This window comes from Protobothrops mucrosquamatus, unplaced genomic scaffold (genome assembly GCF_001527695.2).
Source record: "Protobothrops mucrosquamatus isolate PMUCROS unplaced genomic scaffold, P.Mucros_1.0 scaffold56, whole genome shotgun sequence".
In the NCBI taxonomy this organism is placed as follows: Eukaryota; Metazoa; Chordata; class Lepidosauria; order Squamata; family Viperidae; genus Protobothrops; species Protobothrops mucrosquamatus.
In genome coordinates this window covers 1,054,668-1,071,404 of record NW_015386436.1, presented here as the reverse complement: position 1 = coordinate 1,071,404, position 16,737 = coordinate 1,054,668, and the positions used below count along the sequence as shown (strand labels likewise).

At 57.7% G+C, this 16,737-nt stretch overlaps 2 protein-coding genes across 2 annotated transcripts; one reads left to right on the top strand and one right to left on the bottom strand.

Annotated features, from left to right (window-relative positions):
- The first annotated feature begins 7,062 nt into the window (after positions 1-7,062).
- IDH2 (isocitrate dehydrogenase (NADP(+)) 2, mitochondrial) lies at positions 7,063-12,298 on the top strand. The gene is made up of 11 exons (XM_015811904.2): positions 7,063-7,180; positions 8,083-8,174; positions 8,581-8,746; positions 8,895-9,055; positions 9,943-10,086; positions 10,251-10,387; positions 10,567-10,718; positions 11,171-11,283; positions 11,389-11,486; positions 11,628-11,720; positions 11,809-12,298. The coding sequence occupies exons 1-11, from the start codon at positions 7,063-7,065 to the stop codon at positions 11,894-11,896; spliced, it is 1,362 nt and encodes a 453-aa protein (XP_015667390.2). The 3' UTR covers positions 11,897-12,298.
- A 482-nt stretch (positions 12,299-12,780) lies between these two features.
- ZNF710 (zinc finger protein 710) lies at positions 12,781-15,144 on the bottom strand. Its single transcript, XM_015811903.2, has 4 exons — positions 13,732-15,144; positions 13,403-13,594; positions 13,064-13,238; positions 12,781-12,971 (listed from the first exon to the last, which is right to left on the bottom strand). Exons 1-4 carry the CDS (start codon positions 15,142-15,144, stop codon positions 12,802-12,804), a joined length of 1,950 nt encoding a protein of 649 aa, XP_015667389.2. The 3' UTR covers positions 12,781-12,801.
- Positions 15,145-16,737: the final 1,593 nt, after the last annotated feature.

The following is a 16,737-nucleotide window of genomic DNA, read 5'->3' as shown; positions in this document are numbered from 1 at the left end:
CGCCCAACCCAGTTCGCGCCGTCCCAGCTGGCCTGGGCGGGCGTGGCGGCGCCTCCGCCTTCGGGGCGTGGCGGGCAGGCCCGTACCTGAGCAGGAGCCGCGCCCGGGCGGGCCTGCGGGGAGCGGCACCTGGCGCGCACCTGCCCGCCTCCGAGGGCGCTCCGCCCGGGCAGCCGCGGTCCGGGCCGGCAGAGACGCCCCCTCGAGATCCGCTAGTCGCTCACCCGTGAGCCGCGCGCAGAACCCGGGGGAGGCGAAAGAGAGGCTGCTGCGGAGCCCTGGTGGCGCCCGCTAAGACCTCCTCGGCACGGGCAGAGTTTGGCCCTTTCTTATTGCTTCGGCGTTCGTTTTCCGGTCAGCCGTGATTTCGTTTTTCCCCCGGAACGGCCTCGTATCTTTTCAGCGTCGGAGTCGGGAATTAAATCACGCGTTGCCCGATTGTTTCCTTTGGCAGATGCGCTACCTAAACACGCCACTGGAGGCGCTGTCGGGAACCACGCCAGCGGACGGCGCGGCGATCGGCCCCGGGCCCCACGGCCTCGCTGCGAGCCCCTTCCCCTAGCCTAGGCAAGGGAGGCGCCTTCCACTTTTGGCCCATCTTGGCCAGGGAGGAGCCTCTCCCCCCCCCCAGGATCTAATGCCCGCTGGTGCCAGGCAAAGACCAGGAAGGGTCAGCGAGAGTTGCCGCTGCCCAGGCAGAGTCCAGGTCTCCCGGGAATTTTGCTGCACCTGCCCCCTTACCTGGAGCTGCTCTCCGGATTTCTTCCAGCTGAAAAGGGAGTCGGAATCCTGGCATGAGCCAGCCAGGGGCGGTTGAGAGGCTGCTGGACACCCCAGGCCCTGCAGGGGAAGCCAACCTCCCCACCTGCTGGTGCCCAGCTGCAACCCAGAAATTGAACTGAATATTTGATTGGACCAAGTGTGATTAGATACACAAGGAATTTGTCTCTGGATGCAGCACAGAATAATGATAATCACCAATAAACGAGGGGAGTAAAGAAGACAATAAAGGTAAATAATAACATTACAGCCATACTACATGGGTTAAGTATAGATATTAGACAGAACTGGGGGGATTAAGAGTTCGCCAGAGTGATGGCGCAAGGAAAAAAACTCCCCGTGTCTGGTTGTTTTAGCATGCAGAGCTCTATAGCAGCATCCGGAGGGGAAGGAGCTGAAACAGTTTATACCCAGGATGTGAGGGGTCTGCACTTATCTTCCCAGGCCTCCTTATGACCCCCCATGGCCAGCTGGAAGGATGGCGTAAGTCCATCCATTTCCCTGGGCTCCAGAGGCAGATGGAGCCCTGCAGGCAACACTCCCACTGTTTCCATAGCAACACGGTCCCAGCAATAGCCATGGCAACTGGAGCCTGGGAAGATGGCCCTGGAACCCGAGGGGTCAGCGAGCCAAGCTGGTACCAGCACTTGGAATGGGGGAGGGGGCAAGGGCCAAAGGGGTGCTGGGCAGCGGGTCACCCTGGCCTTTGGCAAAAAAAGGAAGGAATCTCGCCCCGCCTTCTCCATCTGCCTCGCAAACTTTGAGGGTGAGCTGCCTTTTCTCTCTACCTCTGCTTACCTGTTGCAGAAGGAAGGAAGGAGGCCAGGCTGCTGGAGCTGGCCAGCAGGCTCCCCCCTAGGCTGGCAGTCTCCTTTGGCAACCCTGAGAACGGCCCTCCCAGCCCACTCCCGTAGGATCTTGCCCGGGGTGCAGATGGCAGGGACCACCTCTGGATGTCCATTGATTGGGCAGACATGTCCACTTAGAGCAGGGTCTGCCCCTGCCTGGGTAGCCCTTGACCCCAGTTCTGGACCCTCCTCTGCCCTCAAGGGGTCAAGAGGCCTCCAGGCCTCATGGATGGGGTGGTCCCTTTCTTACAGGCTCTTCAGAGGAAGACCCCCTGGATTCCTTCCAGCTCAGAAGATAAGTCCTGGGTGGGAAGCACTGCCTGGGAAGTGGGCACAGAGGAGGGTGGTTGGAGAACCAGAATCCTCTTGGGAAGGTGTGGCTTTTTGCAGGGAAAGGCCAGTTCAGCCCCCCCGGATGGGAGCCATCACCGCTGGAGAGACTGACCAGGTGTTTATCAAATACTGACCCCAAAATAGAACAACTGGGGTATTCTAGTCCCCAAAATAAGCAATTCCATTTTTTTACCAGATTGTTTTTACTAATCAATTTTCAAATAAACAATTGTAAAATAAAAATGAACAATTTACCATCCACAAAAACAAAAGAAAAACATTAAATAAAAAAAAACATTGTATTTACTTTCCTATATTCTGAATCCACCTGATCTTGTTGGTTTAAAAAAAAAAAGCTTTCAGTGTAGACCAAGATTGACCTTTTTCCCAAAGGAAAAATTAAAATTCTTGATTTAACTGAACATAGCAGCAATTATAGTTGCCATGTCGCACTGGCCGCGATGCTTCTCTGCATCTGAAATTCAGGGGCTGACAAGGCTTAGGAATCCCTAAGAAGCATCCGTTTGCTGCTTCTCGGTTGAGGATCTTGGCTTGTCTTCCTTATCCAGCATGTATTTCAAGCACAGAGTCACCCAGGATGCTGTTTCCTGTCAAGTAGGCAGTACTGTGCATCGCCCAGGAAAACAGTAAGGAAAAGAAATGAAAAGCAGGTAATGGAAACAGGTAAAACTCGTTTACACCATCTGTATCCATCATGCCTCTCCCTGTTTTTCTATCCCTGCAAACCATTTCATCTGTTACGTTTTGGCAATGGCAGTGGAACTGCCTGCCCCATGAAGTTGTGAATGTCCCTTTGCCCGGGACAGTCTGAGAATTTCTGTGCTGGGAAGGGTTGGGCAAAGAGAGCTCTAAGGTCCCTTCCCCCCCCCACCAAGCATTGTTTATACTCATCCATTGCATTTCTTCCTTTGCATGTTTCTTTGCAGCTGGATCTGAATTCATCTCCTCTCCAAGACCACTTCAAGGCTTAGATATTTCAAGGCCGGGCAATTCAGTCCTGGCTTTGCCACCCACCCACCCACGTTCCTTTTGATGTTTCTCCCAACACTTCCATCGACAAGGAAGTTGGAATCAATGTCCTCTTCTGCCCTTCCAAAATTCAGCCGCTTGGCAACTGGCTCATATTTATGACGGTCGCAGTGACCTGACAAGCAAAGTCAATGGGGAAGCCAGATTCGTTTAGCAACTGGGCTACTAATTTATCAACTGCAGCGATTCACTTCACAGCTGTGGCAAGAAAGGTCATAAAATCGGGCAAGACTCAATGTCTCACTTAACAACAAAAATGCAACAGCACCATCACCAGATGGTGACCTGACCAGGCGATCCAGAAAGACACCGTGGTTGGCCTAAAACCCATGACATGGCTCAAAAGGCCCAAGAGGGCGGCATCCTCCAGTTCGCGAGGAGCTCCTTTGTTCTCCTGCAAATCCCCAAAAAGCCAGTCAAATAAAGGCTTGAGAGGCTTTGTTGCGGCATTAACGTTTCTGAGCATAGCTGGGAATTGGGTGCATAGTAGCCAGAGAGCTTTTGCTACCAAGCTCAGGCTCGCAGGGTGAGTTGTCAGCAAGTGCTAGCAGGAGGAAAGGGCCGAGGGCCACAGGGGTTGCCCCCGTCCAGCAGAGGCTCCCCAGGCAGGGCTAACTGCAAGAGTCATTCCTGTGCCATATGCCCCAGTCCTGTTTCTTGTATTGTGCTCCCACTCCCCCCCCCCTTGTAGAAGGAAGAGATTGCTTGGACCAGCTATACCTTCCTAAACTGCTTTTCTTTGCCAGATTAGTTGATTCCTCCTGCTATCTGAAATTGGCATGATCCTGACCAAGATTACCCCAAAGGCTTCCTTTTGTGTTCTAAGCCAGGGGAGCAGATAAGCAAATAGCTGGCGCCAAGGCAATTCTCTCCATTGTGTGCTTGCTTGCCGTCTGGTAATCTCTTCCTCTCCCATGGTTGTAAACACAAACATTGATTTCACCTTGCTATTTTAGCATCAGTGAGAGGTACAAAAGGCAGAGGGCTGCAGGATTTACCCCTTTTTCCAAGCTTTCTTGTGAGTCAAATTCCAGAAAGCGAACCTTCTCTGCCCTTAGGGCTCACCTGGCTGATTGGGGTTGTATCTTCCTGACACATAAGTATTCAAGGACAATTTCTTAATAAACCTTTTTAAAAATGTATTGAACGTCTTGTCTCTCTCTTGGTATTCTCCTCCTTTGGTGAGCATCCTGCACCTTCTAAATTAAGTATCGACATGCAGATTAGCAGAAACAAACCCCAGGAACCCAAATGTGGAGTTGGCCCCAACGGAGAGGCATAGGATTGTGGGCTGGTTTGGCTGTGGACGTGGCTTGACTCAGGGCCGGCCGTCTGCTCCTCCAAGAGACCCGCCGATTCCTTTTGCCCGGATCTTCAGAGTGGCTGATGTGCTCTTGGGTTAGGGCTCTGCCAGAATCTGGCCCCTCATGATCTCATGAGGTCTCTTCTGCTCAGGCTCCTTGTCTCACTCTGAGGATTCCGGTGAGGCTGTAACATCCACCAAAGCCATCCGAAGCATCCACCTGGTCCCTTTGCACTGGCCAAGCCGGTAAACAGACCCCAAGAGGATCTCGGGAGGGCACTTTCTTGGGGAAGGTATAACAGCAGAATCTTGAAGCTCCCAGAGATTGCACCCATCCCCTCTCCTGCCTCTCTTTCTCCTGCTCTCTCTGGGCCAGGACCGAGCTCTTGTTTACTTTCTCTGATTGGCTGTCCCAGTGACGCTCGCATTCCTTTGTCAAGGTTACCCTTTAGACGCCTCTCCGTTGAAAGCTTGACTAAAACCATTCAAGAGCTACCCAGCTTTTCTGGAAATGCAACAGCCTTGGCCAGCTTAGCAAAAAAAAAAAGAACAACCCTGATACATCTGACACTGGCTGGGTCTGGTATCGATGACCCAGTCTGCTGGGTCAAAGATTTTAATAAGGGACGTATCAGTGCCTCTGTTAAGTCTACCTTTATGTGAAAGAAGGGATGGCAGATATCCTTCCCACATTTCAAGAATACAAAGAGCTGGACTAGCAGTTGCCAAATTGGCATTTCTGAGGCTCCGCAGGTGAGCTTGAATTAAATTGCAGATCTCCAGACTTGACTCCTCCACTTGGTTTGACAGGAGATTCCCAGACTCCCCTCAGCTAGATCAGAACCTTTACTGCAGACAAGAATGAAATCACTGATCCCCACCATCCTGCAAATCTGTCAGGAAGTCTGTAGGTTCCCAGAGTAGAAGATGAGGCTACACATCATGCTGGCAGCTTGTACAGCAATGAAGGCTCTGCTCCATTTGCCTTCTTGGCTTCACCATCAGCTAGGGATGACCAGCAGAGGGCAGGGGAAACTTCACATTCAGTCATTGGAAGAAACAATGCATTGTGGGTCTTGGTCAAAAATCTTAGCAAACCATGTTTCTAGATACCTTGTTGATTGAATCGTTGAGCTATCTTAGCGGGGCAGGGACTGAGCTATACCTTGCAATTAATTCTTTACTGCTTTTATAAGCCACCCAGATCCCCTTTTTTGAAGTTAATATACACGCTTGGAATGAGTATCCTCTTTTCTTAAACAGATAGAATCGAGTTAGAAGGGATATTAGAGGCCATCTAGACTTGCTTGGTGCAAGATCCATCTGAGCATGAGCATCCAGCCTGTCTGATTACCTAACTCATCACTTCATGGGGCAGCCTCTGCAACTGCTGATGGTTTGTGCGGTCAGGAAGTTCCTCCTTCCTCACAGTTTTGACCTCTGGAACCTGGACCTGCCCATCTGGAGCAAGAGAGTAAATCCCCTCTCTATTTATGCTGTGACAACCCCAGAGAGAGCCTCCCTTACTCCATCCCCTCTCCTGGCCCCTTCTCTACCTGCCCTCAGCAAACTTGCTCCACTTTCTTTCGGAGCCCAGAACTGGACAAAAACTCAAGCAGGGCTGACCTCTAACTCCCCCACTCTGAACTTTTTCTGTTACTGCATCCCAACATAGAAATGTTTCTTCTGGCAGATACTAGCCATAATTCGACCCATGTCTGCAGCATGTGGGAATTGCCTGCCCTGAGTTCTGGTCTTGAAGAGCCCCCGTTTAAGCCCCTCTGGAAGGCCACCTGTGCTGTGCTGGACTCTACAGCTGTGGTCACGAGGAGCGGGTCAGAGTTGGCTGGCCTGAACCAGACATGCTGGCTGCCCCTCCCGGGCCTTTATCATAAAGGCCCTTGCACTATTCTTCCTTAGGCAGAACTTGCAGCCCTCAGACTGCGAAAGGGGCAGGCTGGATAAGAATGGCAAGCTGTGTCTGGGAGATGAAGAGGATCTCCTCATGTGGAGAGGCGCAAGCAGGGCATTCAGCCAGTCAGCATTGGCCAAAGCACGAATAGCCGATGATGATCAGGTGGGTTTCAGCATCATTGTGCACAGTGGCTCCTGGCTTGGGGCCTTCCCAATTGCCACTAGTGGCAAGACTAAAAATAGCTGGAGGGCTTTCTCTCTGCTCCAGGGGAGAAGCAAAATTCCCCCCCCCCCCCGTACCACTGTCCTGAGAGGCAGTGCCAGTCGCCGACTCCCCCACCTGCATTTCTACAAGTGGGGTCAACATTGAGTGTCCATCTGTCCCCAACCAGCTTGATGTCCTGATGCAAACCTCCAGTCATGTCAACCGAAGGAAACACCTCCACCTGGCGTGGCTGGGGGGGGCTGCTGGCCTGCCTCTCCTGGGCCAGGGGTTTTGGGCATGGGCGGGGGGGGCAGAAACCCAGAGCTGCTCCCACCCGGGACAGACCCCGGCAACCTCCCAGCCTGCTGCAGCTGAGTCCAGATGCATCCGCGAGGAGGCAGCAGGCGGGACCGGCGGGTCCCGGTCCGGCCAGGGATGGCCCCGGGCGAAGGGCGCCCGCGCGAAGGGGACCCGGGGCGGGCGGGGAACAAAGACGCACGTGGCCGCCGAGCAGGGACGCCCCGCCCCAGGGAGGGCCCGGCGCAGGGGGGGCGGGGGCGGCTCCAGGGCTGCTGCGCTCGCGGCGGCGCTCTGCTCGCCTTCCCTTTCCTCCGCCGCCGCCCGCCGCGATGGCACGCTACCTCCGCTCTGGGGCCGCCGTCGCCGCCGCCGCCGCCGCCTGGCCTCGCTGCCCGGCCGCTGCGCTCCCCGTGCTCAGCGCTTGGCCTCGCCCGCCCCACCGGCACTGTGAGTGGGGCACGGGTCGGGTCGGAGCGCCGCGGCGCCTTCCGCTTCCCGGCCCCGGAGAGGCAGTCCCGCCGTGCGCCCCAGCCGCCGACTCGCCCGCCCGGGGGGACCGCCTGCCTCCGCCGGTGACCTTGGGGTCCCGACCACCGACCGCCGGCCTCTCTCCGCCGACCGCCCAGCCCGCCGGGGGCGGCCTCGTCCAGCCGCAGGGCCGCCGGGCAGCGCTGGCAGAAGNGCCTCTGGCGCCGGGAGCAGAGCCCGCGCCGCCGCCGCCCCCCCTGCTACGGCCCTGGCAGCCGGCCCGGCCCGGCACCTGTCGGAGGACGCGGGGCCAGCTGGCGCTCGGCGGGCTGCGGAGGGGCGGCCGGGCCTCCCGCCGCCCGGCGTCCTCTGAGCGTGACCTTGTCCCTTCGGCGGGCAGAGGCCGCCCCTCTGGGGCGGGGCGGCCCTTCAGCGGCAGCGCGATGTGGCAGGAGGGTGGCAGCAGCCCTGGAGACCCTCCGGGGAGCAAGTGGGCCCCGCAAAGGAGGGGGAAGTGGCCCAGGAGCCTGAAAGCGCTCGATCCTCTTCCCGGGCAGACCGTTAGATGCCCCTGGCCGGTCAAAAGCCCCCCCCGGAAAGTTTGGCCCACCTCCGCGGGTGGGGTGGGCAGAGGGCAGTATGTCAGAAGCAGCCGCTGGTTGGAGAGAGGAGCCTGGTCCTCTTGGGGAACGTGAACCTGCCCTTCTAACCACTTTTCACAAACCTGCCCTTCTAACCACTTTTCACAAATGGGACGCTTCCAAAATGGGCCTTTCGGGCATTGCTGCCCCCGTGAAGGGGCCTGGGGTTGTCCAGGGCGGATACTTGGGGCGCAGGGAGGGGCCAGGGCCTTGCCACCTCTGATCCCCTCTTCTCTGCAGATGCTGACCAGAGAATCAAGGTTGCCAACCCTGTGGTGGAAATGGACGGGGATGAGATGACCCGGATCATCTGGGCCTTCATCAAGGAAAAGGTACCTGGCACTGAGACTGTGACGGTGGCCGTGAGCCCGGGGTGGGCGGTGGGAGTGCTTGCACAGAGGAGGAAGCGAAGGAGAAGCGGGGAGAGCCGGATTTGAAGCTTTGAGATGGGGAATCCTGAGGCATCCTGTTGCTTCCTGCGTGCATCTTAGGCAGCCCAGGCGATGCCACAAACCCTTTGCGCACGCAAGGCAGAGGCTCGCAGAGGAGAGCAGTGTCAGGTTCCCCTCCGTCCCTGCAGAATAGTGTGCCCCGAGGGCTTGAAAGTGATCTCTGCCCATAAAACGTGCAGAGGAGGAAGCGCACGCACACTGCCTCTCTTGGCGATAGGAGAGACTGCCCAGGTGAGGCGGGCAAACGGGTGTCTGGTCCTGACGGCTTCTTGTCTGCCGCCTGCAGCTGATCTTGCCCAACGTGGACGTGCAGCTGAAGTACTTTGACCTGGGACTGCCCCACCGGGACCAGACGGAGGACCAAGTCACCATCGACTCGGCCCTGGCCACCCAGAAGTACAGCGTGGCTGTGAAGTGCGCCACCATCACCCCCGATGAGGGCCGTGTGGAAGGTATGTGCGACCAGGCGAGGCAGAAGCTCCACCCAGGGGCATCTGTCTGAGCAAGGTGGTGGACCCAGAGGATGCCGCTGGGGTCGGAGGGGGTGGGCAAGTCACCCTGGCCCTAATGCCAGACGTGTCTCCCTTGCGACCCCTGCAGAATTCAAGCTGAAGAAGATGTGGAAGAGCCCCAACGGTACCATCCGGAACATCCTGGGTGGGACGGTTTTCCGAGAGCCCATCGTCTGCAAGAACATCCCTCGCCTGGTCCCAGGCTGGACGAAGCCCATCACCATTGGGAGACATGCCCACGGTGACCAGGTGGGCTTGCGAGGGGGGGAGGGGTGCCCTGCTGCCAGGCCACCCAAAGAAAGCAGTTCTCTTGCTGCTGGGTGTCCTGGTGCAGCTCCCAGGACCCATTTGAGACCATGGAAGGAAAGGCCTGTCGGGATGTCTGTGGGCGCCGGGAGTTTTTCTACTTGAAAAGCCACCTATGGAAGTTAAGAGAATTAGCAAAGTTGCTAACGATTTAAACAGAGGAAACTTCTGCACTTTATTCAGGGTTTAATAGTTGGAACGTTTACAGGACCTGGAAGTCGTTAAGTGAATGTGAATGGGATATAATCTGCTGATCCGATCCAAAAACATTTTCCGGAATGAATATCTGAATCCAGGCTCCAATATATTAAAAAGTGTGACGATAATAATCCTCCCAGTCACAGCTTCCCGGTGGGGCCACCTCCTCTGTGGGACGATAACCTTGAATTATAGCTCAGCAAACAGTTGGGACAAGGACAGGACAGGAGAGAGAAGCCACAGACAGGACACGTCCTAGCAGGGTGGGGGATGGGCATTAGACCAGAGGTTACAAAGACTGGGGGGGGGGGAACCGAAGCTGAGGAATTTCCACAGCTGCTCTGAAGGCTGAACATGGGAGGAAAAGGCCCGTTTTCTAGCCAGGCCATTCTGGGGCTCCCCTCAGCAGGGTTGGGTGGGGAAGTGAGCAGTGGTTGATCCTCCCGGATTTTTCATTTTGCAAAGCATTACTTATTTGTTGTGCCTAAACATGTGGTTTTTGAAAACTTCCTTGTTTTTAACTGGGTTTAACTGCTTACCCCAGATGGGTTTTGATCTTGGTTTCTTTAGGGCCTTTGCATCTTGTAGGGAGGAGGGTTGGCTGTAATAACCTCTCGGGCCCTGCTTTTCAGTACAAAGCCACGGACTTTGTGGTGGATAAATCAGGGACCTTCAAGATGGTTTTCGTGCCCAAAGATGGCAGTGGAGCCAAGGAGTGGGAAGTCTTTAACTTCCCAGGCGGGGGTGTCGGCCTGGGCATGTACAACACGGATGAGGTGAGGAGGAAGAGGGGGCAGGGCAGGACTGGCATAGGCGCAACTTTCCCTGGGGGAATGCCCAGGCTCACGGGGGTCTGGCCTGCTGAACCTTCCCTTGAGGGAGGGAGGGAGGGGAGCTCCTGCAGGCCCGCCCCACTGAGCACTCGGCCTGCCTTTTGCAGTCCATCTCGGGCTTTGCCCACAGCTGCTTCCAGTACGCCATCCAGAAGAAATGGCCGCTCTACATGAGTACCAAGAACACCATCCTCAAGGCCTACGATGGGCGGTTCAAGGATATCTTCCAGGAAGTCTTTGATAAGTGAGCTATTTAGCCCAATGGGACCGTGGGGTGGAAGCAGCCCCCTTGGCGCTTTCAACAGGGGCATCAGAGCCTGCCTACCAGGCCTCGGGTGCCCCTTTGCCCTGGACGTTATCCAGGATCGGCCTTGCATGACGCTGTCCCTGTCTGAGGAGGGTTCCTGTCCTCCTCCCTGTCAGGCACTACAAGACCGACTTTGACAAGCTCAAGATCTGGTACGAGCACAGGCTCATTGATGACATGGTGGCCCAGGTGCTGAAATCAGCTGGCGGCTTCGTCTGGGCCTGCAAGAACTACGATGGAGATGTCCAATCGGACATCCTGGCCCAAGGTATTTACTGGCCCTACCCAGGGCACACAACCAGCAGATGGACTGGGGGTGAGAGAGCAGGACCAAGGTGCTGAGGACCCCATCCTGAGCCCTTAGCAACTGGCAAGAGTGGTCCCTCCCCCCTTCAGCTGGTGCAGCTAGGCTGGGGTGGCACCTTCCAGGGGAAGCAGCTTGGGCTCGGGGGGGCCCCTCTCCTAAGGACCACAAAGCTTTTTCCTGGGGAAAGAAGTGGGGGGGGGGACCAGCTACGAACCTCCCAGCTTCCTGGGGGGAGGGGGCTTTTCTCTTCGCACAGCATGCCCTTGCTGCGTTTACCACAGTGCCAGCTGTGCCCTGGGTGCCTCTAGGGAGTTGCGCAGGGTTTCGGGATGCTGGTGGGCAAAGGGAGCAGGGCCCCCCCTCCTTCCTGGTCAGATGGACCCTGTCTGACCAACGTTTGGGTTTGCCCCAAGGGTTTGGCTCCCTGGGACTTATGACCTCGGTTCTCGTCTGTCCGGATGGAAAAACCATCGAAGCAGAGGCTGCTCACGGCACGGTGACTCGCCACTTCCGGGAGCACCAGAAGGTGAGTTTGCCTGGAGGGCAGGGAAGTCCTGGGGGGCACTGATGTGGGTGGCCAGGCCGCCAGAGTCCGCAGAGCCCATGCTCTTTGCTTGCACTTCTCCCTCAGGGCCGTCCCACTAGCACCAACCCCATTGCCAGCATCTTCGCCTGGACCAGAGGCCTGCAGCATCGAGGCAAGCTGGACAGCAACCCACAGCTGGTCAAGTAAGAGCAGCCCACTGCCCTCTTGGGGAGGAGCCAAGGGGGCCTTGTGCACTGGCATTGCCAGCTGTGGGAAGTCTCTCCCCAGACCGAGGGGGGCTCTGTTCTCTCCCTCAGCCTTCCCCTCCCTCCCTCCCTCACCAGGTTTGCCGAGACTCTGGAGAGGGTCTGCGTGGAGACGGTGGAGAGCGGGACAATGACAAAGGATCTGGCTGGCTGCATCCATGGATTAAGCAAGTGAGCCCTGGCTCGGATTGGGACGCATTGGCCGGAAGCCCTGCACTCCCCAGAATGACCGTGTCGTGTGCCTCTTCTCTCCCTGCAGTGTAAAGTTAAACGAGCACTTTGTGAACACCACTGACTTCCTGGACGCCATCAAGAGCAACCTGGATAGAGCCCTGAGCAAGCAGTAGGAGAGGGAGGAGGAGCTGCGGCAGCAGGGACCCTGCTGACAGGGACTCTGAGCGCGCACGGATGGCTGCTCCCGTTCAACAGGGGTCCTTTTTGGCATGTTTCTAAAGCTTGTGAGGCCATTGGGCCGCTCTTGGGAAGGAGACCACCTTGCTCCCCTCCCCATTCTGTGACTGCAGATCTTGCAAGCAGAGAAGAAATTGGTTGAGTGCTGTAACTGCCGTGGGCACGGCCTTGGGTGCCAAAGAGAGCTATTAAATGATGGCTTCTCCCTTAGTGCGACAGTCAGTCCGTGCAACACATCCACACTGCTCCGGCGGCACCACCCAGTCCGTCTGCCAAACAATATTCATTTATTGCTGAACTTCTTCAGAACTGGAAAATAAACACAGTAGCTCTATGCACAAAAGGGGCAATCCACTTTGTGGCAACGCCCCAGGAATAGAACATGGCCACAGACTGTGCAGGGCGCGCCTTGACCGTTCTGCCAAGTAAGGGGAGGGGGCGCTTTGGAGTCCACTGAATCGGGAGGCTTCCTGACCCAGGCTGCTCTTTCAGAGTGCAGGGCAGAGGTAGATTGCAACGTGGGTGGGAGGCGAGCGCTTGTGGTCCAGTCCTTAGCCTCCCTCCCCCCAGTCGCTTCGGCCACGACTTGGGCTGGGTCTTAAAGGTCGCCCTGGCCAAGTGTGGGAGGTAGAGTAAGGCAAGCGGAGTCCCGCAAGGCTGGAACCCCCAGCTAGAGCCACACCTGGTCAAGAGGCGGCTGGGAGGGCCGCAGAGGCTGTAATGGAGCAAGGGCCGCAGGTCCAGCAGGCTCCTCCCAGGGCTCCTCTCCTGTTCTGTGCAGCCCACTTTAGGGGGGGTAACCCCCTCCACCCCCCCCTTAACCAGGCCCTTCCCATTCCAACTATAGCATGTTGTAGTAGGCTATCTCCTTCATGGTCTGTTCTGCCAAGGCAGAGCCACCGCTGGGGTTCCCCACTGCCCCATAGTCGTAGGCGTTTTCCTCGTAGTCGTCCATCTCCTGCTGCCCGTCCAGTTCTGAGGGATTGGTGCCTGCCAGCTCCAGCATGGGATCTGGGGAGAAATGCAAACATGCCAGGTTACCTCAGGGAAAACAGCATCTGGGGTTCCCCTCTCAGGTGCTCTCCCCCTCCCCCACTGCCCACCTTGGCTGTCCAGGTTGATATCCATCACGCCGTGCTTGACTTTCATGTGTCGACTGAGGTTCCCCTTCAGGTTGAACTTGCTGGAGCAGTAAGGGCACTTGAAGGGCTTGCTGCCGGCGTGCAGGTGCATGTGGCCCAGGAGGTTGTACATGCGGTTGAAGGACTTCCCACACACCTGCAGACAGAGAAGACGGGGCGGGGCTCAATGTGTGGGTGGCAGGCTGGCCAGCTCAGGTCTGCCTGGCCGAGTCCAGAGCCCCTCCCAGGGCCCCAAACGCAGCTGGGGGGGGGAAGACACATGAGATATGGAGCTTTGGCCTCCTCCCGTCCCAGCCCTACCTTGCACTTGAATGGCTTGACAGGCGAATGCACAATCATGTGGGTCTTGAGCGTCTGCTTCTGCACGAAGGTCTTGAAGCAGATGTGGCACTGATAGGGGCGCACGCTGGTGTGGATCAACATGTGCCGCTTCATGTTGGCCTGCAGCGTGAACTCTCGCCCACACACCTCGCACTTGAACTCCTTCACGCCCTGAAAGAGACGGAAGCGGCCACAGTGGCCTGGCTAGCCCTGGAAAGCTCTGTGGCTGACCTCAGCTGCTCCAGCCAGGACACCGGGGCAGGAGGAGGCTGCTGGACCCCCGCGTGACCCCAGTGGGCCCGGCCTACCTTGTGGGTGAGCGAGTGCTGCTTGAGGTGGTGGATCTGGCTGAACTCCATGCCGCACTCGGTGCAGACGAAGGGCCGCACGTTCTGGTGCTTGAGGGTGTGGTTCTGCAGCTGGCTGCGGTAGTGGAAGGACTTGTTGCACTCAGGACACGGGTACAGTGTGGGCCCCTGGTGCGTGGCCAGGTGGCGCTTGAGCTGGGTGAGGGTGGAGAAGTCCAGGCCGCATTCCACGCAGACGTGGCAGCGCCCGCTCTCGTGCTTTCCCTCGTGGGCCTTGAGCTCACTGGGGTAGGCAAAGCCACGGCCACAAAAGCGGCAGCTGTAGGGCTTGACGTCCGAGTGCAGCAGCATGTGGCGCTTGAGGTGGCTGGTCTGGGTGAAGGCCTTGTGGCACACCTGGCACTTGTGGGGCCGGGTGCCCTGGTGGGTGAGCAGGTGGGTCTGCAGGTGGCTGGGCTGCTTGAAGAGCTTGCTGCAGTGTGGGCAGGAGTGGGGCTTGATGCCGTTGTGCCCCAGGATGTGGGTCACCAGGTTGTACTTGGAGGTATAGGACTTCTCGCACAGACGGCACTGCCAGCGCTTCTCCACCAGGTAGGAATCGTCAATCTGGACATTGATGTCCAGGCGGTCCATGTGCACCTTCTTGCTGTGCTCACCGGGGACCTCCGCCTCAAAGTCCAGGGGCTCCTGCCAGGCGAAGCCTGCCCCACTCTTGCCTTGCTCTGGGGAAGAGGCTGGCAGCTGGCTCTCCATGCCACTCAGGGACGGCAGGCCGGCTGGGAAACTGCAGCCGCTGGGAAAGGCTTCTGCCCTGTCCGGGCCGGCTTGGGGTGGGCTGGGGAACCTTTCCTCGTAGGCTCCCAAGGAATGCTCTTGCTGCGGGGGCCTCCGCGGAGGCTGCCCTGGCTGAGGCCGCCTGCTGAAGGGGCTGAGGCTTGCCATCCTGCCGGTGCCACTCTGCCTTGTTGGCTCAGGACAGGGCTCCTCTGGGTTGCTGCTCTCCACCTGCTCCTCGGGACCTCCGGCGGGCGCTTCTGGACTGCCCTCCTCCTCCTCCTCCTCCATCTCGCCCCTCTCGTGCTTCACGTTTGGCACCAGGCGCATAGGGGGGCGCTTCCTCCTCCGGGCCTGTTTCCCAAAGGGGGCTTCTGCCTCCAGGCCCTCCTCTTCCTCAAGGGGCTCCCCCTGGGATGGGCCAGCTGGGCTGCTGCTTTCGGGCTGCTTCAGTTCGGCGGCGGCTGCTGCTGCTGCTGCGTCATCCAGTTTTCCTGCCAAGCTGGAGAAAATGCTGTCTGGATTGACCGTGCCTCCCAAGAACTCATTCTCGGTTACCAGACCCAAGACAGCGGCTTGGGCCAGCGACAGCACCACCACTGCCTCCGTCTGGGTCCCGGAGCTGGCAAACCGTTCCATGCCTTGCACCATCCAGCAGAGCTGCAGCACCTGCAGGAAGGAGAGAGGAAGGGAAACTTAGCTTCTTCTAATACAGGCTTTTGCCCAGAGACACACCAGCCACACAGTACCAAGCTCAACCACGAGAGCCAGCGCTTCTCTGGGCATGTCCAAAGACCAGCCAGAAGCCCGAGCATCGCCATCCACACCAGCCAGCCAAAATTTCATTGCCAGAAGGCAACTACAGTCATCCTTCCCTCACTCAGGAAATCACAACTGCCAAATAACGTACAGTTCTCACTTAACTGTTACATCGACTGTTTAAGTGACCATCTGAAGTTGCGACAGCACTGAAAACGTAACTTTACAGCTGGTCCCTGCACTTACGACCAACACAGCATCCCATGGTCACCTGATTGACATCTGGCAATGGGCTGCTGGCATGCAAAGACATCGAATTGGAAAAATCACAAGTTGCGATAAAGTGATACGTTGGTTAGCGACCACACTGCTTAGCAATGGAGTTGCCAGTTCCAATTGTGGCTATTAAGAGAGACGCATCGTAAGTCTACTTGCATCATTTCCGGGCCCACTGGAGCATTTGTTTATGTTCTGATCATTATGAGAATTAAACTCAAAGCATGGACACAGATGTGGTCCACATAAGAGCTGTGTGTCTTGGGAGCAAAATCTGCAGCACGAATGGTATAACCCCAAGCCAAACCACCTCCTGCTTAAGGGCTGACCCCACAGCCTCATCCCCCAGAGGACCCCAGAACGCAGGGCCTGGGAGAGCAGGCCCAAGGGAGGGGCTAGCAAGGAGCCAGGTCTCCTTTTATTGTTCCCCACAAGGAGAGAGAACTGGGGAGGTGGGGGGGGATTGGGCGGAAAGAGGGGCTGGGCCAGGGCCAACTGCAGGGACTGGGTGACGGGGGGGGGGCTGGCTTCCCCAGAGACAGGCTGGTTGTGAGCCCTGCATTCATGGGGGAGGAAAGAAGGAAAGGAGAAGGTCTCGGGAAGGGGAAGGGGTTTCTCCCCCCCCCCGTGCTGCTCATTGCCATCCTGCAAGGGGGTCAGGGAGGCGCCTGGGGCACTCGCCCCCCCCCCCGGGGGTCTAATTTAAAGAGCGCAGCAAAGAGGCAGGGCCGAGATGCGAGTTTGCAAGAAGGGCGGATGCAGGAAGGGAGGGAGGGAGAGAGAGAGAGAGAAGAAAGAGTGGGAGGGAAAGGAAAGAGGGAGCCGAGGGAGGAAGAGACGCATAAATTAAGCAGATGACGACGCTGGGAGACAGACGAGCGAGCAGCACAAACTACGATCAACTAACCCTGGTTAGAGGGCTGCTCTCCCAAAGCAAGAACCGGGACTCGGCTCTGCGTCTGGGCCCAGCGCGGCGCCTTCCCCTCCGGGCCGGCCGGCCGCAGCCACTCGCTCGGGCCGGAGGAAGCCACCTACCCGCCTATGCCGGGGTCCACCTGCCGAGGGACCCCCACCCACACCCGGGCGCAGCGGCACCGGAGAGCGCAGGGAAGCTCGGCGGCTCCGCGCGGCCTCCCCGCCTCCTTCCCGGCCGGCAGAGACGCGGCCGCGGGGCCAGCCGGCGGGAGGGAGGGAGGG